Source organism: Lepisosteus oculatus, chromosome 6 (assembly GCF_040954835.1).
Source record: "Lepisosteus oculatus isolate fLepOcu1 chromosome 6, fLepOcu1.hap2, whole genome shotgun sequence".
In the NCBI taxonomy this organism is placed as follows: Eukaryota; Metazoa; Chordata; class Actinopteri; order Semionotiformes; family Lepisosteidae; genus Lepisosteus; species Lepisosteus oculatus.
In genome coordinates, this window is record NC_090701.1 from 32045558 (window position 1) to 32069184 (window position 23627).

At 37.0% G+C, this 23627-nt stretch overlaps 2 protein-coding genes across 6 annotated transcripts in view; one reads left to right on the forward strand and one right to left on the reverse strand.

Moving 5' to 3' along the window:
• The first annotated feature begins 1106 nt into the window (after nt 1-1106).
• Nucleotides 1107-20553, forward strand: ccdc13 (coiled-coil domain containing 13). Of its 3 annotated transcripts, none has more exons than XM_015354315.2 (18): nt 1107-1229; nt 2191-2444; nt 3459-3607; nt 4001-4143; nt 5576-5659; nt 6201-6317; nt 6942-7046; nt 8818-8988; nt 9948-10124; nt 10637-10843; nt 11244-11380; nt 12803-12880; nt 13647-13766; nt 14025-14179; nt 14434-14511; nt 14873-14987; nt 16204-16352; nt 20487-20553. In XM_015354315.2, exons 2-18 carry the CDS (start codon nt 2224-2226, stop codon nt 20525-20527), a joined length of 2247 nt encoding a protein of 748 aa, XP_015209801.2. In that variant the 5' UTR covers nt 1107-1229; nt 2191-2223; the 3' UTR covers nt 20528-20553. The 3 variants fall into 3 exon arrangements, with proteins under 3 accessions (XP_015209801.2, XP_015209802.2, XP_015209803.2); XM_015354316.2 differs by lacking the exon at nt 20487-20553 and adding an exon at nt 16622-18937; XM_015354317.2 differs by lacking the exon at nt 14434-14511.
• Nucleotides 19001-23627, reverse strand: part of LOC102695597 (ALS2 C-terminal-like protein) — a 58100-nt gene continuing 53473 nt past the window's right edge. For all 3 annotated transcript variants that reach the window (XM_015354314.2, XM_015354313.2, XM_015354312.2), the window contains one exon: nt 19001-23623. In XM_015354314.2, coding sequence (XP_015209800.2) covers nt 23561-23623 — 63 coding nt within the window. In that variant the 3' untranslated portion in view covers nt 19001-23560. The remainder of the gene's footprint in view (nt 23624-23627) is intronic.

The window sequence follows — 23627 nt, forward strand, 5'->3', positions numbered from 1 at the left end:
TAATTATATGCTATACACTGATTGTCTGGCTTATTCTTTTCTCTGTCAGCATCCTTCAATTTTATAAATTAGTATAATATTACTGATTTATTCATTTTTAAATCTCACTTTTCAATGTAACCTATTTTTACCTTTTAGAAGACCAATTTGAGGCATAGTCACTACTGGACTAAGTATGCATTATATCTTCAACCTGTCATATACAATTTTAACTTCTTCTAATATTATGCTATGAACTCAACAACAACTTGGAAATATATTATTATTATTATTATACATAATACCTTATATTTATAAAGGGCTTTTCTGCTCCACTCAAAGTGCTTTACAGGTAATGAGGACTCCCCTCCACCACCACCAATGTAAAGCATCCACCTGGATGATTTGACAACAAACAAGGTGCGATCACCACACACCAGCTATCGGTAGGGGGGAGAATAGAGTGATGAAGCCAATTCATAGATTTATAGTTTCATGTGTTGTAGTAGTGTTTTCAACTTCCTCTCGTTCTTATGGTCTACAGATACGAGACTGCTTGAAATACTGCATGGTCATAACTGCTTTCAGTTGGTTGAAAAAGTAATTGTAATAATAAAATGAAAAATAAAAATAAGATGAAATGTTGGGTGGCATGGTGGAGCAGTGGTTAGGATTGGTGCCTTCTCATGCTGGGACTGTTGTTTAATTTCCAGACCTGGGATTGCTTTTACTACTATCTGTACGTTCCCCCTACGTTTATGTGCGTTTTTTCTGTGTGCTCGTTTCCTCTTACAATCCAAATAAAGTTTTAGGTTAACTGACTTTTGGAAGTTTGACCCTGGTGTGAGTATGTTTGTGCCTGAGTGTGCCAGGCGATGGACTGACGTCACGTCAAGGGTGTACTCCGTTTCTTGCCGGGATAGGCTCCGTTTCCCCACGTCCCCAAACTGGATGAAACGGTAAGAAAATGGATGGATGGATAATTAATTTACTGACTGTAATGCCGTTCTGTGGATCTTTTGCGGCATCGTGTGGCTCTGTAGACAAATCACATCCAGAAACATTTTCTTGGTGTCCTGGTTACTGTTGTCATGGAAATGGTAGCGTCCGCTCTAAAATCTCGTGGGACCAGGAAGCTGTACGCGCTACAACACAAGCACCCGAGCTGCTGTAAAAGCAGATTATTTTCTTCAGTCGATAATACTAGTTTATGGAAAACTGTCGACATATGTAAATATACAGAAAATATGGTGAGTTCGTTTTCGTTTAGTCTGTTTACAATACGTGTTGTTGTAGGCATGCAAGAAACAGATGTTTGTCTTCGCTTGTCGAGTTTGTCTTAGTGCGTTTTCTCTTCAGAGAGAAGAGTTAACAATATTTTACTTTTTATGTGCTTCTTTTTGATCTTTATGTGGAATCGATGGGGTGTTAACATCAAACTTTGGCATGCAAGCACAGTCTTAGTTTTGGTGTAGTGGGAAAACGATACGCACGGCACGTACAGCATGGGAAAAGTTAGTCAGGGAAATGAAGCGCAGAAGGTTTGTTTATACTAGTATCTGGGACATATTTCCAAAAACACGGTCATTTTGCAGTTTTGGTAACATATCAGAATAATATGAAAGATTATAGTCCTTATACTTGTGAATAGAGTACTGACACATGAATGTCTTCTCCACAACCAAAAATCCGAACCGCATCAAAGCACTGTGTATTATTAATATTTCGTCATTTCTAATCTATATTGTTTCTGTTTAGTTTGATCAGGGTTTATATTTATTAAGCCTTTTATTTTTATATATTTCCCCAGTTGCGTTTTTATATATTTATATTACGCGTAAAAGCCTGGTAGTCAAACAAAACTTTCTGGTCAAAATATAAAGTCTTTGCAGGTTTTTGCTGACATTTTGGTTTGGTTTGAGCTCCAGGTTGTGACTGGAAAAAAATATTCACTTGATCATCTTTGAAAATAATTTTTAATTCAGCAAAATCGCAATAAATCAACAGTAGCCACACAGCGTGCTCCAACTCCTACTTCCTGAATTCAGTTCTGAACTGGGACACCTTCTGTGTGTGTGACTGATCGCATTTATTATTATTTGCACGTTATCGTGTAACAGTGCCCCCAAAAGACGGGAGAATCCCTTTATCCTGGAAGGAGCTTATTCCAGACAACCCATTCTTAAACTGTCGTGGTTTTGAACGATTCAGGGAACGGGGTGATGCCAGTTGGCTCAGTTGAAGATGGACAGCGACGAGGGGGTGACCGAGAGCCTGAGGCAACAGTTCCAGGCGCTGCAGGAGCAGCAGCGGCGGCGGCTCCACAGACAGCTGGAGAAGAGGCGAGAGAAGGAGCAGGGGAGCCGGCAAGCCTTGGCCGGCACTGCCACAGATTCCTTCGGCGTCCAGGATGGCCTGAATCTTCTGGAGCCGGATGATGATCCCACAGCGGATGCAAACACAAGGTGGAATACCAAATGTTTAAGCCCCAAGCTGGAACTGCTCCTCACCCCTAACGGGCTACCCCCATTAATTCAAAACAGTAAGCTTTCTCTATGGCACAAAAGTGATAAATAATTTCTAGCTATACTGTTTAACATTTAGAACAAAGCAAGGATAATAGCATCTGAGATTATGTCAAATATATTAGTTATATATAGTAGATATGTACTATAGATAGTCGATATGATGATATTTAAGGATTGGAAATAATAAAATTATGTTCCCATTGTATAGGTATGTTCTTTAATATAATTACAGTTTACAATGGTGTCAGCAGTGGCACAGTGGTTAACATTGCTGCCTCGCAGAGCTGGTCCCTGGGCCCAGTTCCTGGCATGATGTCTGTGTGGCGTTTGAATGTTCTCCCCCTGTTTGCATGGGTTTTCTCCAAGTGCTCAGGTTTCCTCCCACAGTCTATATACATACTGATGGGTTAATTGGCTTCTGGAAAAATAGTCCCTGGCATGATTATGTGTCTGTATGTGCCCTGCAATGGACTGGCATCCTGTCTGGGGTGTATCCTGCCTTGCACTTACAGTATTACTTGCTGGCTGGTTTTGGCTCCCCTGCGACCCTCAATTGGACAGAACGTGGATGATTAGATAATTATACATTATTCAAAGAGGCTAAAAATCTATTCTTCTGAATTGACATAACAAAAAAGATAACATGGCTGCAACTAAAAAATAAGTACAACTGAATTCATGACTGAGAACAGTAGATGTTGAGTCTTGGGGAGCAATCAAGAAGAGTCTTGAATTCGTGAGATGTTTTTTAATGTCTGCTAACAGCCAGGTGAGTAAGTTGGACTCCATGGTCTTCTCTTTTCTGTAACCTACCATATGCCCCTATTCTTTGACGAAATTGCAAGCCTGTTGGTTTTCTTAGCACTTGAGTTCAGTAGTCAAATCTGTGAAACTGTGATTTTCTCCCTTCATCATAACACACCAAGTAGCATCATCGACCTGTGTTTCCAGGTTGCTAGCGGATGAAAATGAGCAGCTTCACGAGCAGGTGAGGGAGCTGCGCGATGAGAATGGCAGGCTTTACAAACTCCTGAGTGAGAAGGACTTTGAAATAAAGCACCTGAAAAAGAAGAGGGAGGAAGACAGACTGGCCTTAGCAGGTATAATTTATTCAAAATAAACAATGTGTCATAAGTTATGACACACAACGTCTGGAATTATTTTTATGTTGAGTGACAGACAGAATATTGGTTATTAAAACTTAATGTTTTTCCAGCTACAGATTCATTTTGGAATGTCATTTTCATGGCTTCAAATTGAAGAATTTCTTAAATCAAAAATGTTTTGATTGTATTTCATTGTTAATTTTAACATTACTTGAACTGTTATTTAATCATGCAAGCTTTTGATTCAGACTGATACATCAAGCTGACAAACCCATCAGGGGGTCCATTAGATGGGCTGTGTTTTTAACTGTGTTGGAATAGTTAGCATTTGTTTTACGATTGTGCCTTCTGACATGTCGTTAAATAGTTCTTTGCGACTTGTATCAGGCACATCTGGTCTGGCAGGGGATGCAGCTGCAACTAAGATAGTTGAGTTGTCAAAGAAGAACCGAGAGCTGACAGCTGAAATAGAGCGAGAGAAAACTAAGGTTAAACAAATGAGCAACAGGTTGAAAGACCTCGAGAAGGAGGTGAGTTATTCATTGAGCGACTCGAAAGGAAATTGTCCTGCCTTCCCAGTATAGTTGTGCATGGATGTTTAAAAGCATAAAAGTGGCCGATGGTATCAAAATGTACAGTACAAAAAAAGTTGTAGGCAAAAACCATACACTTGGTAAGAAAGGGGGAAACTGCACTGCACAATATGTGCTCACTTAAAGATGATTTAATAGATGGAAAATGTTTATAGACAATACCTTTTAATTATACAAATCATATATAACCAGTGCAAATTAAGCATAATAAATTATATGGTGAAATGTTTAAATTTCAAGGTATTGTGTTCATAATTAATTCCCTACCTTTGCAGCTATTTAGGGGACATAACTCTACCAGTGTGAAGACAGATTTAGATAGATATATTGTATATGTCTTGCAAAATACAGTTGCACTGCATGGTTTTTGCATTCATGTGACGAATGGAGGGCCTGAGCATTAGTGACAGCAACAGTGCTGAGCACAACTTTTGAGTCATGGTTCATTTACATTTCCTAGTGATTTTGATGAGCACGTTAATGTCTTGCATTTGCATTTTAAAAGAGGCACCTTGGGGAAGTCACTTCCTCAGAGCAAACACTTGTGCATGCTATGAATAGATTACATCAATATCTAAAACAGAAGAACATGAAAAAGGCAGCATAAAATAAGAAAAAAATGTATATAGGCAAAATGTTACTTGTAGATATATATCAGCCATTTTCTTTTGCAAAAGCTGCTCTGAATTCCCATCTTGTACTGGCTGCATATTTTTCATTTACTAGTTTTCTAAGATGTTTGTGGTGTTGGTCAGAGTTAGCTTTATCATACAGTACACCATTCATCAAACATTCTTAAGTAAAATCTAATTTGATAACTGTCCTGTTTTCAATAATGAAAAAAAGTCACTAAAGTATTTTAATGGCAGCAGCCTTCTACCTTTTTGCATTTAATGGGATAAGCAGGAGTTTTACCCTTGTCACTTCAGTATATCTGCCTGTGTTCTATTCTTAACAAAGTAAGTTTCCTAAACTACTGTACATTGCAGTGCAAATAATTTGAGCTGGATATTCAGAAGTAGTAGTAGTAGTAGTAGTAGTAGTAGTAGTAGTAGTAGTAGTAGTAGTAGTAGTAGTAGTAGTAGTAGTAGTAGTGCTAGTGCTAGTGCTAGTGCTAATAATAATGTGATTTTGGTTATGATTTCAGATTTGCAGTTTCCTCCAGTCATCCAAAACCATATAATACATTGGATGTTTTTAATTGTCCCTTTTCATGGGGTGTTTTCAAGGGGGTTTCATTGCTGGGCAGTTTGTTCCCTGTACAGTCTGTACTGATTACATGAGAGAAATACAACAAAATAAAAAAAATGTAATAAAATTTCTGTATGATAGAAGTTCTGCACCTCATTTCCAACACTCTTGTCTATAGTTACAGACAACAAATAGTTGTACTTGTAGTGAAGGCAAGACAGGAAATAAACAGCTTTCTTCAGGGACATCAGAGGACCTTCTGGTAAGAGCTCTTACTACTTTCATTGATTAACAGTAAAAGTCACCTATTGTTTTGAATCCTAAACTGAAAATGAAGATAATTTAGAACTTTGTTAATGAAACATATCTTAAAATACTCATTACAGGGTTGTTACAGGGTTGTTTTTTCTACTTTGACCTTTGTTATTTTAACATTTCACTTTGGTGTCTCATTCTCAATGCAGAGTATGATACATTTCTCATTTTGATAGCAACAGTCTGCTGATTCGCTATGAATCACATTCATACAGTATGTCTACATTGAGATAGAATTCATTTTGTTTCTTTGAAGGTATTTGTGAATGAGATAACCTGTCCAAAATATTTTAATTGTAAAAGCAAATTGGAGAACCTAAATGTTAATCAAATCAGAATCTTAGAGTCTAACAAGAGAACTGTTTAGCACAAGGATGTTTTAATTATATTCAACTCCTCTTCTAGTCCTTTTGACAATTAAGCTGACATGTTTTGTGTTCCCTATTGTGCTTGGTAATTACTTTAGCTTTATTCATTCTGTTTTCAAGGCTTTGAGTCCTGAGGTGAAAGCTTTACAAGAAAAATTGTCTTCAGCCAATTTCAAAATGACAGAGTACCGTAACCAGATCCAAGCTGTGAAGCAAGAGCTGAAAATTGCCCAAAAGGTCTTTGCTCTTTCTTGTTCTTTCATGTAATGAAAAGTGAATGACTGGAAGAAAGAGACAAATTTGTCTTTATTTGTGCAGTATTTTGACAGGCTTTCCTTCCCCTGTTCACCCCACATGTATTATATAATTGTTGAGTTTGTTGCTTTAACCAATCTGTCAGTGAACCATAATAGCTGACTGAGTGCTGTAAAAGCAGCACTCAGCTCATTTGTTTTCTTTTCCAGTGAAAGATGCTTTTAAGTGCTACTCACTCTTTGAATGTTTTCAGAGTTTCTCTGGGGGACAAAGAGATTTCAATGACATTAATATAAACTAAACATTCTATATTTGTTTGGGGAAATATGTTTTCGTTAATTTAATTGCTACAATATAACCATTTAATAAATACTTTATATTTGGTTTGATTGTCATAGAATAAGAGGTCATAGCTGCACTTATAGTTGGACACTATGATAAACTGTTTCACTTATGCTGACTAAAATTTGAGTCTACCAAATAAAGATTCCTGTCTAGAGCATTTTTAAGAGCCAGTGCTTATCCATTTTTGTAGCCCAAGTTCTTTCCATTACTGAAGGTGGGTAAATTATATAAAGATTTGTCATGTGGGTGAATCTATTTTAGGTTCTGACCAGTGAGGTTGGAGAAGAAGTTAACATTCAACAGCTGTTGAGCTCCCCTGGGAACTGGCGTGGTCGTTCTCAACAGATTCTGGCCTTACAGAACAGGGTGAATATTCACGAAATGCATTCTTTAATTAATCTCCATTGTTTTTTTTTTACATGCAGAGATATCAGTTTTTATATTCCAAGTTCCAGGTGCTGTTGCAATTTGTTCTATCACAATAAATTGTCTAATCTTGCCACACACTGTAGCATATAATGATGCCAATAAACTATACTAGTATTTCTGAGTCTCAATCCAGAGATACCACTGCGTCTGCTGATTTTCATTCCACATGATTTCTAAATCTCTAGTGCTGGTTGCCAACTTTAATTTATCTGTTTGCTTATTGGATTAGTCTTTTTGTTTTCTTCTACACTCAGTCCTACATTTCATAGAGACCCTTATTCAAAGGTAATGTGTTCATCATATTCAGAATATACAGCTTATATAAGCATTTTCTTGACAATTGGCTTATTTCTACTTCTGTCTAAGTAGCTCTTCATAGGCAATCGGTTTATGATGAGCAGACATGGGTGTGAATGACAATGTAGCCATAACTGCCACATTTCTTTTCCTCCTGCAGATATTCATTTGGCTACATTTCAGATACCACACAAGAATGAGAATAGCTGTGAGACTCAGAAACATGTATCAGATTAATATGAAATACAAATCTGATTTGACCTCTTAAGAGCTGAAGGCAAATTTAAAAGTATGCCCTAAATAAAAAACTGAAATCAGGTATCTTGTTATTAAGAACGTGGCTGGAGCAAAGTCTAGAAGATGCAGTGGTACACCAGGTCCTAGGTTGGGAATCAGTCAACTAGAAAATAGTCCATGGTGAAATATATAATGAATATGCTTTAAATAGTGCTTTTCTGGACACTTCACTCAAAGCACTTTACAGGTAATGGGGACTCCCCTCCACCACCACCAGTGTGCAGCATCCACCTGGATGATGCGACGGCAGCCATAGTGCGCCAGAACACTCACAACACATCAGCTATTAGTGGGGAAGCAAGCAGAGAGATGAACCCAATTCATAGATGGGGATTATTAGGAGGCCAAGATTGGTAAGGGCCGATGGGAAATTTGGCCAGGACGCCGGGGTTACACCCCTATTCTTTTTGAGACACCCTGGGATTTTTAATGACCACAGAGAGTCAGGACCTCGGTTGTACGTCTAATCCGAAGGACGGCGCTTGTTTACAGTATACTGTCCCCGTCACTATACTGGGGCATTAGGACCCACATGGACCGCAGGTTGAGCACCCCCTGCTGGGCCTACTAACACCTCTTCCAGCAGCAACCATAGTTTTTCCCAGGAGGTCTCCCACCCAGGTACTGACCAGGCTCACACCTGCTTAGCTTCAGTGGGTTGCTAGTTGTGAGTTGCAGAGTGATATGGCTGCTGGCAAGTTACATTGTTTTATTTTTTTAACATAAAAAAATCTACATTTTTGTAAAAAAGTAAAAACATAGATCACATTATTATTTAGGTTATTATAGAATAAATGCAAAGCAATTAAAAGAAAAAAGCTAAATTGATATTCTAAAAAAACAGAGCCTTTCTGTAATATCCACCTACAGTGGAAAACCTATTGGAATGATCTGCCTGCATATCTGTGACTCAGTTTGTTGATTTCTTTCTATGTTGAAAATCAAATCTGAGGCAAGTAGCAAAGAGCATAAAAAATACATTATCTTGGGCCTCGACAGTGCTGCTTCTCAATAGGCTGAGGCTAAGATAAGCTCATGTCTTGAGTGTTCAGATCATTCAGTATGTTTCTTGAGTTCAGGTATTACTTCTCCACTTTCCACTGGTCGTGCTCAGGTACGGGAACTGGAGATGCAGCTTTTACAGTGTACTCAGATGAAGCAAATGTCTGCCTGTAGCATTGAGGAGGAGATGCTGGGACTGGGGGCAGTTCATAGAACCCCAGGACAAGACAGAAATATCAGCCGCATTCGAACCATGGAGAGAGAGAAAAAAGAGGCTTTAGAGGTATTGTGAATGAATGATTTCGAAATGTATAGTAAAATTGTCTGAAAGTTGTGTTTTCTCTAAAAATATTCATTTAAAGACATGAAATATTCACGAAAACAACAGGGCCATATTATCCTTTTTATTTGTTTTTGAGTTCTCAATGTTTTTTCCAATAAAAAAGTTTACTGAAAAGAAAAATAAGTATGACATAATGTCTATTTAATAAAATAATGAAATTAAATATTTAATTAAATCAGTCTTGATTAGTCCTGTATAGATTTGTATATTAAATTTACACATTTTGTAATGTAATACAGGAAAAATAACTATTACAACGTACAGAACTTAACCTGTGCTCGGGAGAGCATCTTTACTGGCTGATACCCTTATCTTCAGCTTTTAATTAGAAAATTTACCTTTTATGAAACCGTAACAAACGCTGCCTGGGTATCTAAATATACCATGTGCTTTGTAAATATCTGTGGTCCCTGATGTTTTTTACGAATTCTGGTAAGTTAAATTAATTTTATATATATTTTTTTATTTCTTACAATGCCATTATTTTAGAAATAATCTTCTGGTTGAGATTTTGGTGTCAAAATCAGTAGTTGCAGAAGTAAAATCGATTCAAAAGCTTTAATGATGCCTCTAACAGAAAAACACAGATGGAGTTGTTGTTTGGCCTTTAAAGTCCAGTAGAGTGTATAGTCGACTTTGCTCCCAGGGGATGCTATAGGCAGGCAGGCTCTGCTGCTTTTTGTCTGTTTTTTTTTTTTCTAGTTTTGCAAACACAAATTTTCACAGTCCCCCAGCAATCATGAACCATTTCAGCCAAGTTACCTATAAATGTTGTATTCTTGATATCTTGTAATATAGATGTTATCTTTCTAGAATTATGAAATAATAATTTAAGAAGGAATTAATTTATTTTCTCAAGAGCGTAGTTAACAGTGTCTTCATGTGTTTTAATCACACAGAAAATCACTAGTGACCATGAAGCTCTCCAGAAGGACTACGAGGATCAAAGGAAGAAGCTAGAGGGCTCCAAAGCTCGAAACAAAGTGCTGAGTAATGAGGTGAAGTCTTTGAAGAGCCAGATCTCCACCCTCCTGGACAAGGGCAAGCACGATGATGAGCTGGTTGATGCCTTACTGGTAAGAACATTCATTTATATTTCTGGAGCCAAGTTTATCTTGCCTTTGAAATGGATAGTGCTCTTAATTTGTGTGCAGTAGAAAAACACTTGTTAAAAGCAGATACTGTACATTTTCTGACTAAATTGTAAATTATAAGCTAACACATGGTAGCAAACAAAACCCTTGAATGTGCTAATATAAATTTAACTTTGTAAACTCAACCTCTTTTCTTGATTTATTACATTTAAGTGAATAAGTCACATCAAGAGTATTTGCTTTCATTCTCTGGTATCGATGTGCTTATTCTTTGTTTCGGTCATTTTCAACATTGAGCTCTTTGAGAATTGAGAGATGAGAACTGTAATTGATTAGCTTTGTAATAACTTCTTTGCTTTACAATCACATAAAACTTGGTTTGTCTGAAGACTTTTCATATTGTTGAAGGAGGTTTTTTCTCCATAGTTTTTGTAACATTGCTGTATCACTGCTAACTGCCTAAGTTTAGCCTGCCTTCTCCCTCCCCACTATAGAAGCAACAGAAACAGCTGCAGGATGTTTTGGGCCGTCTCAGCCAGCAGGAGCAGAAGACCAAGGAGGCTCAGCAGACTCTTGGCCAGCAGATGAACACAGAGGCCCAGAGGCATGGCTCGCTCATCCAGCAGCTCAGGCAGATGGTTTCTGAAAGGGAAGCTAAGGTCAAACAGCTTGAAGAAGAAGTCAGACAACTGTCACTCAAGGTAAACATGTTGAGGCACTGTACTGCCAAAAATCCAGTAACATAAGCATATTAAGTAGAAACTACTGTTTGCAGTTGGGTTCAGGAATGTAATTGGTTCCTCTGTTAGTAATTATTTGTCAACCGATGCTTTGTATTGTTTTAATTTATAGTTTGGGCTTCTATGTTTTAAGCTTAAAAAATAAATAACAGTCTGAGTAACAGTCTTTATTCTCTGTGGTCAGATCTCAGTTTACATTTCTTATAATTTCTGTACTTAATTGGTTATAGTCAAAAGTTTGGAATTTTGCTGTCAGTTTGCTGTTGTCACATGAATAAAAGTAAAAAAATTCTAAGAATCAGTTGAAATATAATAACTAAAAATCTTCAAGTCTTACTGTTAATTCAATGATGAATTCCAGAGGCACTCTGGTGAGGAGTCTAGTTCTAAAGCTGTGGAAAGTCTACAATCAATGGAAAAGATGGATTGTGGTGCTGTCAGTGGATCCAGACCTCTGACAGGAGGAGGCGATAACACTGGAAAAGTGGCTTCTACCTGGTATGATCACTGCACCTATAAATGATTTTACTTACTTATCTTCATTTATTGCACTTTATACGTGGAACCTGAGAACTGGATATTATTTGCATTATGCATCTTGTAGTTAATTGTTAACTTATATATACGTAGGGTCAAATAAGAAACGTTTATTGTCTGTCCAGCAAGTGCAAAAATAATGAATATGCCTAATAATTATAAAAAGTAACCTGTAGTACTTTTATTCATTATTTGAACTATTAATTAGGTTCCTTAATTACATGAACTTTAATAATTAGATGTACACTTGGTACACAAATACAGCACATAATGAAGATACAATTTCAGCATAATTGCTTATACTATATGTTATTCACAAAGTTTTCATTAATGCTGTGGTTATACTGTATACAGTGCCTTGCAAATGTAATCAGTCCTTTGCACAGTTTTGTTCGCATTTTGTTGATTAAAAGCTGGAAGAGATGACACTTTGAAGTAGCAATTTATATTTGTTATGTACACCAATTACTCTACACAGTCAAAGCAAAAACAAAAAGAAAGAATATGAATATGAATATTAAAGAAATGAAAAATATAATTGCAGTAGAAAATGACCTTAAGTAGCCAGTTAGTTTAGTGGCCCCTGTCTGTTTGCAATAAAAGGATTTTTAAAACAAAAGCTGTGCAAAGATCTGGCTGTTCATCTAAAGTATAAAGCCGGGCAAGGAGCAAACTGGAAAGGGATTGAAAAGACACTGAAAAAAGACATTTAAAAGTCAGTGGCTGATATAAAAGAACAATGACTATGGGCCAATAATATCCTTGTCAATGTAATGATGGGGCTTATAAGGAGCTACAAAAATGTCTTAGCAGATCCTGACTTGAATCCTATTGAGAACCCGTGGGAAAACTTGAAAACTGCTCTCCATAAGCAATTTACAAACAACGATAGAGCTTCTGCAAATCTGATAAGACTAATCAGTGACTATTGTACCACGACAGTGTGCAAGCTGGTAGACATAGGCTAGATAGATAATAGACTTGGGCTGTAATTGCTGCCAAAGATACTTCCATCAATTACTGAGTTCACTCGTCTGAATAACATATCAGTTCTTTTTCTCTTTAGCCTTTGCTAACATTTATTGTAACTTTTCCTCCCTTTAGTAGTTTTCAGTTTGAGCATTAAGGCTTGAATAAAACAATACTAAATAATATATATATATGATATATTTTAAATAATATATAAATAACAAATATATTATAATAATACAAAATGTGTATGTACCATTTTGTAATTTCGCAAAATGGGACACCACAGGAAGGGACTGAATACATTTCAAAGGCACTGTAAATACTGTCTCTTCACAGTAGGTTATGGTAAAGACAGTATGAGTGAGTGAGTCCTTTTTTTATTTTTATTTTCTGATCTGTCAAATCTTGTAGTGACATTTCCAAACTGGGGCACAAGCTTGTGGAATCAGCAGCTACTCATCCTCCTTCAAGAAGCAGCTCTGCAGTAGGGTCAGTAACTTTTGTTTGCTTTTCTTCTGTGCCATCTTAACATTATTTTAAGGAATAATCAGGATTCATGTTGAATTTCTTTAGGAAATCAACAGTAGCTATTGATTTACAGTGTGTAGAGAGAGTTTGTTATGTAACATATTTAATATCCATTTTGTTTCTTATAAATATTCTAAAAGTAAAGTGTAATTTCCAAGTTTAAATCTTTTGGAGTGGTCAGCACTGTATGCAAGTGGATTAAAAACAAGTAACTTTTATAAGAGGAGAAAACCAACTCAGTTGATTTGATGTCTATGGCAATTGGTGTAATAAGTAGTTATGAGAATTACAGCATGTCTGTTACTCTTTTAATTTGTTTCAGTGATTTTCACTCTAAAATAGTATGTCACAGAGTGTGTAGATAATGCCAAAACAGGAGAGCTTACAGTCACCAGACACCTTGCAAATGAAATTTAATGTTGACAAGTGTGTAGTATTGCATGCATTCAGCATAAAATATAAATATCAGATAGGTGACATTGAACCTGAAGAAGCAGCCTAAATTTAAGAGATTTAGAAGTTTATGTTAACTCATCAGTGTCTTCCCTTCAACAATGAGGTAATCATGACAACAAAATGATATGATAGCAAATTCTTGAATCATAAAAACTGTTCAATCACTTTTGTTACAAAAGGTTTGACTGAACACTAAAATTATTTAAATCATAAAGCATAGATGATGGTCTTTGATATCTCAGGAAGACAAAAGTGACTCCTTTTTTTACAGTTCAAATGCTGCTGAGCTGAAGTTGTTGCAGGCACAGTGCATTGAGTACAAGGCTCTGTACCAGGCTGCAGAGGTGGAGAGAGATAAACTTCTGGAACTGGTGAATGTTTTAAGGAAGAGGTAGGAATCTGGTCTGTTCCTACCATAAGCTTATGTAAGGTATATGTTGCACCCACCATTCATTGTATATAATGTATAACATACTATATGTACGCAAATGGTGTATTGAAAAAAAGTTTTACGGTCATCTTAGATGAGGATTTAATATACATGTATGTTACAACCATCAACAGTTTACTTGAATAGTGTATTTTACTGTTACAATGCAAGATTGCTTTTTAAATTGATAAGAATTGTCTGTATTTGACTTCATGACAGAGAGGAAGAGGCAAAGGAGAAATGTCTGGAGGCAGAGCAGAAACTCCAGGTAGAGCGTAGGCGAGCTGTGATTCTGGAGCAGCAGCTTGAAAAGGCAAAGATGGATTCAAGCAAGGGAGCAAGCTCTCACAAAGCAACAAACAGGAACAGGGGGGGTAAATACTGTTTCCACACATATAAGACTCAACATTAGCCCTTTTTTACTTAGAAAGTGTAATGAAATCCAGATACTAAAATAAAAGTGTATTCTTGAGGTGTGACAAGCAAGGTGAAGAGTGGGAATGCTCTTTAAAAAATGCCACATCAGCATTCCCATCCATAAAGCTGTCCTGCTCCCCCAGTATGGACAGACAACAATGACAGCTGATGTGTGGTGAGTGCAAACTTTGGCTGCCATTGCATCATCCAGGTGGGCTGCATACTGGTGGTGCTGTAGGGGAGTCCCCAATACCTGTAAAGTGCTTTGAGTGGAGTCTCCAGAAGAGCGGTATGTAAATGTAGGAATTATTAAAACACTTCTGTTATTTCACACTGTCACTTAAAAATGACAATAGCAAGTTTTTCTTAAGTAACAATAAAAGCGCAACATATGTTTCTTGCTGAATGATCTTTGTAGGTTCCTTTTTTACTTCCATGAGAATATGTACTAACATGGAGTAGGTGCACTATCAAGCTTTTTTAATTATGTGTATGCAAGAGCAACTGTTGGTGGAGACAATGGTTTTAATATGAATTGGACAAAAATTGAAAATTGCCAACAGTTTTAACCAAGGAAGTAAGTATGCTGAAAAAAATTGCCTTTTGTTCTTATTTACTTGTTCATTTTTAATGTTTTGTTCTGAAAACAGGTACCTCTGCCAGCTGTACAGGGCTCACTGTAAACCAGCTGGACACCCAGGACACATTTCAGGGAACCCTGTGTGGAGTAACATTAGAAGCCCAAGTCAATGAATTAAATACAAAGTACGAAAGAGGGATTTTTGTGCATAACTTTTTTTCCTTTATGTCATAATCAGGTAGACATTACCAGATCTGTACCATGCTTCAGTGCCTATATAGTTTAGTTTTCATGAGTTCACATAATAATAACTGTATTTTATGTTTACAGGTTATTCATTATTTAGGTTAATACAATGATCAAACGTTTGTTCAATTTTTGATAATTAATAATAGGGCAGCGTGGTGGCACAGTGTTGCCTCCCAATGCTGGGCCCTGAGTTCAGTTCTGCACCTGGGGTACTGTATGCATGGAGTTTGAATAATCTCCCTGTGTTCTTGTGGTTTTTTTATGGGTGCTCCTGTTTCCCCCCACAGTCCAAAGGCATACTGTTAGTTTAATTGGCTTCTCGGAAAATTGATCCTGGTGTGAATGTGTACGCGTTCCTGTCTGTGTGTGTCTGTGATTGTCTGATATCCCGTCTTCCTGTATTAGGCTCCGCCCCCCCCCCGTGACTCTTCAGAAGTAACGGATTACCAAAATGAATACATATGTAATTAATAATCTTAAAGCTAGTAATTTTCCCCCTTTATACCCCATGAAAGAGAGAATGTTGTGCATAACTGAACAACAGTAATTTTTAACAGCCAATTAATATTAAACCAAATTCACTGGTACTGCATCAAGAGCTGCATCAAGCCAAAGAAAACTGAGATAAATTGCACACATGTTCTGAAACGCATATTGCGATGTACTATTTTTCACATTCCAGGTTTACAGACAGCAGGGCTTTTGTTAAAGGAGGATTGGCAGATTTTTGGCCACTGGAAACTCTTTAAGTGGTGTAAACTAAGGATCCCCCAGTTCATTCTACCCAACTACAGATGCATCCAGGAGAAAACTATCAGACATACTGTACTTTGCTAGAGTTATACAGTAAATTGGATCATAACCTTTTAGTTATATTTTTCTTTCTGCAACCTAGTTGATTTACTATGGGACACATCTGGGTGCTCCAAAGGTCAGGCTATAATTACTGTTGTCCACTCAGTGCCCTTCTGAAATCCCTTCACGTGATCACGTTTTCACGCTTAGTAAATGGTTTACAATTCAAAACCATTTAGTGTTGGAAAAAAATGTATAGAAATAACAGAGAAAGGACTAAAACAGATTAAGAAAAATAAATATGTGCGTATGTTTATTCCTTAAAATATTTTGATATGTAAAACATTTACTCTGTAGGCTTGCGATCCAACTGGATGAGAATGAGGCTTTGAAGATAGCCCTCAAGAGCACTCTGCAAGGCAAGGAGGAAGATCTTCGGCTGTATGATGAAATGATGGGCCAAGTGAAGCAGGTCTTCTTGCAGGCTCTGCGGAAGCACAAGCAATGTGAGAGCCAGGGCAGCTAGCTCTGCAGAGCCAAAACAGACACTCGTCTTCTGACTGGGAATGGCAGAGAAATTGCCTAGAATTTTAAATTCCCTCAACATTTAGGATTAACAGAAACTATACTTGATTAGCTCCCGTGTTTGAAAGCTTGAGGAACTGCTGTTTGGGGTTATGAATGTGATTTTTAACTCTATTTTAACTGAATTCCAATGTAATTTTATTGGTAACTGTCATACATATGCAATATTTGTTCCCTCTTGTTTTGGTAGGAACTGAGAAAAAGACAAACATAATCCCAAGAAGCCCTCCTTAATGTCTGAGTCTTGTCTTGTCTTGTCTTGTCTTGTGAAGTGTAACTGAAGCTTTAACAATTTAAAATGTGATTGCAAATAATGAGCACATGCTTTTCTATGTGTTTTATCTGTTCCTTGAAGACTAAGAAATATTATTAATAGACTGTGTTCTATTAATTGTACTGCACAGTGAAATTAACAGGGCATGAAGAATATGTCAGAAAATATTGATAGAAATTGCATTACTTATATGTAATATGCAATAAATATTTGTAAACCATAAATTTGAATAGTTTTTAATAATTGGTATGAAAAAAAGTAAAATTTAAAATCTCACGTATATTTTTCTTAAATTACTGGACATATTAATAAAGATCTAATGGAAGAACAGTTATTTGAACAGTAACGCTGTCCCTTGAGGACTGCTGAAGCAAAGTTAAACTTCAGTTTTGTAAAATACAATTTAAAGAGTTCTGTATACAAAAATCTGAGTAATATTTACTTATTAAAGATTTGTTTTTGTATCCAAGAATTCAGTAGTGCCCTTTGTGTGTTATGGTAGATAGATACTGTATATAGATGGTAGATAGAAATGGAAGTGTTAGAATTGTATTTGGCATAACTCACCTGGTGAGAGAACAGACACCTGCCTGTAGAAATGAGGCTGACAGAAAGAGAGTTAAAGAACACTATGACAGAGTTCTTTAATGGCAGAGCCTGAGGTTCAGAGGCTTAAGGCTGGTCTATTTGGCTATGCAAGGCTTAGGAGGAATTCATTTCAAGGGACTTGCACATGAAGTGTTTGCATAGTAGTGATTAGTTGTTGATATGTAGAATTGCACTGAGAGTTTCTGCAGCCAATGGAATTAAAGTTACTGCAGGTTTGTTTCCGTATAGCAAAGATAAAGGAGCAGCCTAAGCATCTTAGAACTGGATGAGGCAAAGAGTGACCGAGAGGAGCAGGAATTGACGGGTTAAACAGGAGAGACTGAAAATATGTGCACCATAGTATTTGAGTTCTGCGGTGGACTGTTGAACGTGCTCTCTGACCTGGAAGGAATAGCCTTAAGCCTGGTGTGCTGGTTTCTTTAGTTAGCAATGCAGAATTGGTGTAGGAAATGGTAGTGAGTAACCATTAGATGATGCTTGTTGGTCAATGGACAAATGGCTGACTATGAAAAGAAGGGAGTAACAAAAGAGGGCTAAAAGTGACATCAAGTCTGAAGTATTGAATGTAAGTGCCTTGGCCTGTCTTGTCTTTTTGCCACTACTGGTAAAGGGTGGAACCCTCAAAACAGTGGCCAAAGCGATGGTCCAAAGCAGGTGGGAGGAAGAGGGGTTGCTGATGGCAAGCAGGAGTCTGGCGAGCTTCTCAGTCTCAGGACCCTGAACCACCATGGAATTTTATGCCTAAAAAGGTGAAGAGAAAAAGGGGAGGGATCCCATCAGCACTGGACCACTATAAGGTCATGGACACAAGGTGCAGTGTGGGCTATAAACAAGGAGTCCAAAAAAGTCTTCTCACATCTCACTGCTCCATTTCAGGCTGGTTATCCATGGCCTGAAATATCATTAAAAGGCAGCAACAGGGACACTTACACACTCAATTCAGATTTAACATAAGACACATGCTGTGCAGTTCATACACACACAGGACATTATTTGGAATTTATCACACGTTTTATGGCCTTTGATACAAAATACATTCAATATATCAAGGACATTGTAAAATTATACATTTTGAACCTCTGTGACTTTCAAAACATAAAACGTTTCTTAGGATAGTGGTAATGCTTGGCAGCCATATCGATTTGGTAGCAGGGGTTATGTATGTAGTCGGTTTTGGTAGCAGTAATTTGCCCTGGACATTGAAGATTTGTATTTGTATGCAAAGATTTAGGCTTAGACAAACATGCTAAGGACTGTATATTGTTCATGCCTCTACCATTACTCAACACAGTAAGCAGGTTAAGGGCTGTCAGTAACGGGAGTAAAGGAATCTGTGCTAAGCCGATACAGTAGTTCAAGTAGAGGTGACTAGAGTGCTTTTACAACTCTAGGGAACTCAATATCAGATCATTGATCTAGCAGAGAATTAAGTTGGAAATAGGCTTATCAATGAGGCGATCAATTGTTAGATTGGTTCTTGATGTTTAAATCAAAAGTGGAAAAGAGAGGTGGCCTGAGCAAGTTCTCAATGTGGCAGTGGACTGCTCATGTGAGTGCTCATGGGAATGTAGTGTGTTCTCTTGGCAATGTCAGGCTGTGAGCCGCTTCAAGCCTGATGGTAACAGAAATATAACGTAAAAGAAAAAAAGGAACAACCACAGACAAAATAAATTACCAGTGAGTCCATTTTTAATTAGATATGTAAAATATATTTTAACATTACCAAAGCATACAGTATACAGCATTGTATTCAGAATTCACCTGATTTAACTTTACCTTTTCTGATTTATACCATGGCTTGCTTTCTTCTAGGTAACATATCCTGTTATATTTTAATACAAAAATGGTTTCAGCATCACTTTCCACTCAAACACTGTACAAAAACCAAGAGTTGTCTTAAAAAATAACGTTCTTTATTCTTATTGCTTTTTCCTCTTGATGAACATTACAGGAACATAAAGAAAATCATTCTATGCAGGAAAATATGTAAGGTGCTAGAACTTTATAACCTTTAACCTCTAAAAGTTTGGTCTTTTACAGTGGACATAATGTACTGAATGGTACAAGTGAAATGACTTAATTGTAATAATTTCCCCACGATGTGCTTGCATTGCATATAATGAAAATCTTTGTGATTCATCATACAGAAATATATAATTCAGCAGCATTGAAGGAACAAGTTTGATGATGACTATAGCTGCATTTCTATGAGTAAAGTGTTTTTTGTTCCCTAGTCACCTTTTTAGTGATGTGGCTTATAAATCTTCAAAAAACAGAATCGTTTTGTGGGTAATGCTTCAGTACAGGAGCTGCAAATGTCATTCTGAATTCCCTAGAATCCATAACATGATCTTTACTAATAATTGCATGGTTATTACATTAAGTAAGAGTTTTATAATTTATAAATACGTTGTCAATACCCACTTCAGTGTTAATTATTAAATGCTTTTTAAGGAGTTACCTTTTTGTGTGAATGTATCAGATAGTTGTGTGCAACACCTATCAGTACTTTAAGGTACAACAATAAGCATTCTTTGGAGTATTAGGGTCAGATTATTTGGAGTTCCACAGATGTTCCTTATCTGATCTTATCAATCAAGGCAGCCAGGTTGGTTTTAAAAAATGACCAGATGGAACAGAGCAAGTAAGTAATATAAATTGGACTCCACACACTCTCAGAGAAAAAAGTATTGAAGTAGAGAGCTCTAAAATCCACCATAAAAATAAACTGCACAGGGAGTGAATTCCTCCTTTGGCAGGCTATGCTGTGGGAATCTGGTAATTTGAGCCCTAAAGAGACAACTATTAGAATGTAAGAAAGACACTGTTGTCTTACAGTTGTGGATTATTAATTTCCGTTTTGTGGTCTGCACCATGTAAAAGAAACTTTTCTTGTATTTTAATACAGTGGTGAAGGGATAAAGGCTTCCCTTTGGTTACAACCCCTCTAGGCAGTGATTTCGTCCGGAGTGGAGTCTTTTATTTTGTAAACAAGGTTCCCCTTTTCCTTTAAGGTATTTGTGTCTTATTAACAAGGTTCAGATCCTTTTCCTGGTTCTGTAAAAAGGCTAGGCTAAGGTACGCAGAGTTGTTAGACATGATTGTAAATAATGGCAGTAAACATTGTGTGTACTTGATATACTTGTAAATAAATATTTGCTCTTCTTTTTAGTTTGCTGCCTTGTTCAGTACACTGCCACTTTTCTGTGCTGAGAACAAAGAGTCTATGTGAGTACACTTGTTATCATTTGGTATTCTCTAAAATAAAATGATTTTGCAATTAGCATGCAAGGCAAGCTGGTGTCAGTACCTGATTTTCACTTTGAAATTTTAGATTAATTTAATTGTTTACACCTCACACTGGGTTCTATAGCAATTGGTATCTCAGTGGGAATGCACAATTTTTAATATACTGTATAAATTAACTTATCTGAACATATCATAGAATACATAATTGCAAATATTCTGCATATATTCATAGATTTTCTGCCAACAATGATATATCAGATCATGAAGTCTGAAAAGGCTTAGGCATATCCTGTAGTTTCAAATTTATTTACCTCATTATTGGTTTGAGTACTTGAATCTGCCTTTATTACCCACAAGAAAAAAATGATACAATTGTCCTTTTTACTTTTAGGCATGGATTGATTCTATAAATATATTTTATTTTTCAGCTTATTTTCATCTTCTCTTACTTCCAAAAGCAAGCTCTTTTCAGTAAAAAATAAATAGAATAGAAATAAAAAAATGTTATAAACCAGCTTTAAAATATTCTATTGTACACTTTTTTAAAAGCCACTTGCATTGTGAGGAAGCTTATTAGCGCCATGGAGAAAAAAAATAGAAATAGTATTACATTTACTATTTTTGTATTTATTCAAGGTAACATTGCGTTAAAACAATATACTTTTTGCTTTTATACAAGATAACATTGTGTTAAAAACTGATAAGTAATTTGTGAACAATATTGCCTACCATATAGATTTCTTGCAATACTGTATATATGCAATATTGTTCCATAGAAACTAGCATTGACTCTTTAAACATTGCACGGAAAGCATTTACGATGACTACACAGTAAAACGTATACCTACTGTTTGTTTACTATTACTGTTATTGTTGGTAACAGTAAACAGCAAGCCATCAATGAACAAACTGTATAATGGATTACACGCTGTAATGGAAAGGATTTTCTTTTTGTTTGGCATCTCTTTACATTCGTGTCTGTGCAAACGGAAACAGAAATACTGTTTCTTTCCCTTTCAATTGACACTTTTTCTGTATTTTTCTGTGTACTTCTAAATTCAAATGTATTGATGTAAGCATAGTCTAAAAGATTGTGAGGTTTTGTGTTTAAAGATCCAACGATTGACTGACAATAACAATATTGTTCACCAATTTGCACATTTTAACCCAGTGTTATCTTGTATAAATGCAAAAAGTTATTGTTTAAAAAATATATTTTTATTTGTAATGCTAATAAGCTTCCATAGAATTGTCAAGAAATTGAAATGCCAAATATACTGATGGAAAAAAAAGAAATGCAACACCTCCTCCTCCACACTCTGGACCTCCTGTTTGCTGAAGAGTGACTCATCCGTGAAGAGGACCTGATGCCACTGTTGACGAGTGGCATCATCGCAGCCTCTGTCTGGCCCAAGCCAGTTGGGTATGACGTCTAGGAGGTGTGAGCTGAGGGCCTCTGACAGGTCGCCTTGCTCTAAGGCAAGCAGCATGGAGCCTCACTGTCCTGTCACTGATGCGGGCATTGTGTCTGCCAGCAGTTTCAGCAGCAGTACGGGTGGCAGATCTGAAACAATCTCTCAGATGGACCAGTCTGATCTGTTGGTCCTGCTGTGGTTTGGTCACTTGAGGGTGACCGGATCTTGGACGGTCATCTCTTGTGCCTTTCTGCTGAAACCTTCTCTGCAGTAAGGGCATAGTGGAGTGCCTTACTCCATAGTGTCTGGCAACGCTGGCACATGACACGCCAGCCTGCAGCAAACCTTTGGCCCTCTCCCTTGCATCTGGTGAGGCATCATGGAATGCACAGAAAACTAACTAATTGTGGCCTTTTTTTTTTTGCAGTGACCTAAGCTTTGAATGAAGGCCTCTTTAAAGGTGACCTGATCAGGCATTGTTCCACCTGGACCTCGTTGGGTAAAAGTCCACCTAACAAGCTTTGGTGTGATTGGCAAATTGCAATGCCTCACTGAACAAGCTGTGTTGCTGTTCAGAGGGCTTAAAACAAATTAACAATTTTTTGTGAAAGTACATAATGTTACAGGCACACCAGGACATCGTCAAATCACAATTAACATTCCACGCCTGACCTGCTATTTAAACCCTTCTCAGTCGACACCTCTGTGCTCGGTATTGTACAGTCTCCTCTGTCTCCTGACCTCGCCTTTAACTTGCGATCCGTGTTGGAAGCTACAGTAAATCTCTTAGTGAAAGCTTTGAATACCAACTCTGCATAGCCCTTTTGGAATCATTAGCCTTCTCCATTTTCCGAGCCTTCTCCATTTTCCGAGCCTTCTCCATTTTCCTGACGAGACCGACCTGCACGGGGTTCTCCTTTAAGTCTTGTAACATATAGCTATAACTATAGTATTCTCATTCCAGAAAATGTTGCATTTCTTTGTTCCATCAGTATATTATCATATCTACACTCTAGGCCTGTAAGGGCTGCTAGATATATTTGCTCATTAGTGCATACAGTAAGTGGCAAGTGACAAGAGGAAATACGTTTCAGAACTTGACCTTTAAGCAGTAAACATTAAATAATGAGGAATACATTTTAAACTAAATAGATCTGCATGGATCCTGTGGTAAAACACCCAATGTAAAAGTTTATTACACTTACAAGTTTTATACCTCTTACAAGAAGTAAGTTGTAGATTTACTAATGTATTGTGGTATGGCACAAAAAGCTCGAGTAACATGCTGCCTGCTGTCAATTTCTTGTACTATGCAGTTCTTTGTCAGAATGCATGCATAATTTATTGCACGTCAATACCATATGTAAGAAGAAGCATTGCTGAGCATTAGGTAACGCTCACCAATGACAACATGCATAGATCTTAAAACAGAATACTTTACAGATTTCTACATTATCTTGTCTTAACAAGTGCAAGATTTAAGAACCTGGAGCTTACTTTTATTGTCATTCATTGCTATTTTATCATAGATTCAAAATGAGATCTTAAGAAGATATTGAGGTATCTTGTCATTTGGTGATCTTCAGACTGAGTCTGTGAACCGACCTTGCCTGATCTCTTGTTTCTGGATATGCTGGAAGCAGGACTGG

Bases quoted from the DNA above. Each gene is read 5' to 3' on its own strand.
- ccdc13 (XM_015354315.2), top strand. From the start codon at position 2,224: ATGGACAGCGACGAGGGGGTGACCGAGAGCCTGAGGCAACAGTTCCAG. The intron at 13,767-14,024 runs GTAGGAATCTGG...ACTTCATGACAG, and splicing joins GTGAATGTTTTAAGGAAGAG to AGAGGAAGAGGCAAAGGAGA. The intron at 14,180-14,433 runs GTAAATACTGTT...TGCATCATCCAG, and splicing joins AACAAACAGGAACAGGGGGG to GTGGGCTGCATACTGGTGGT.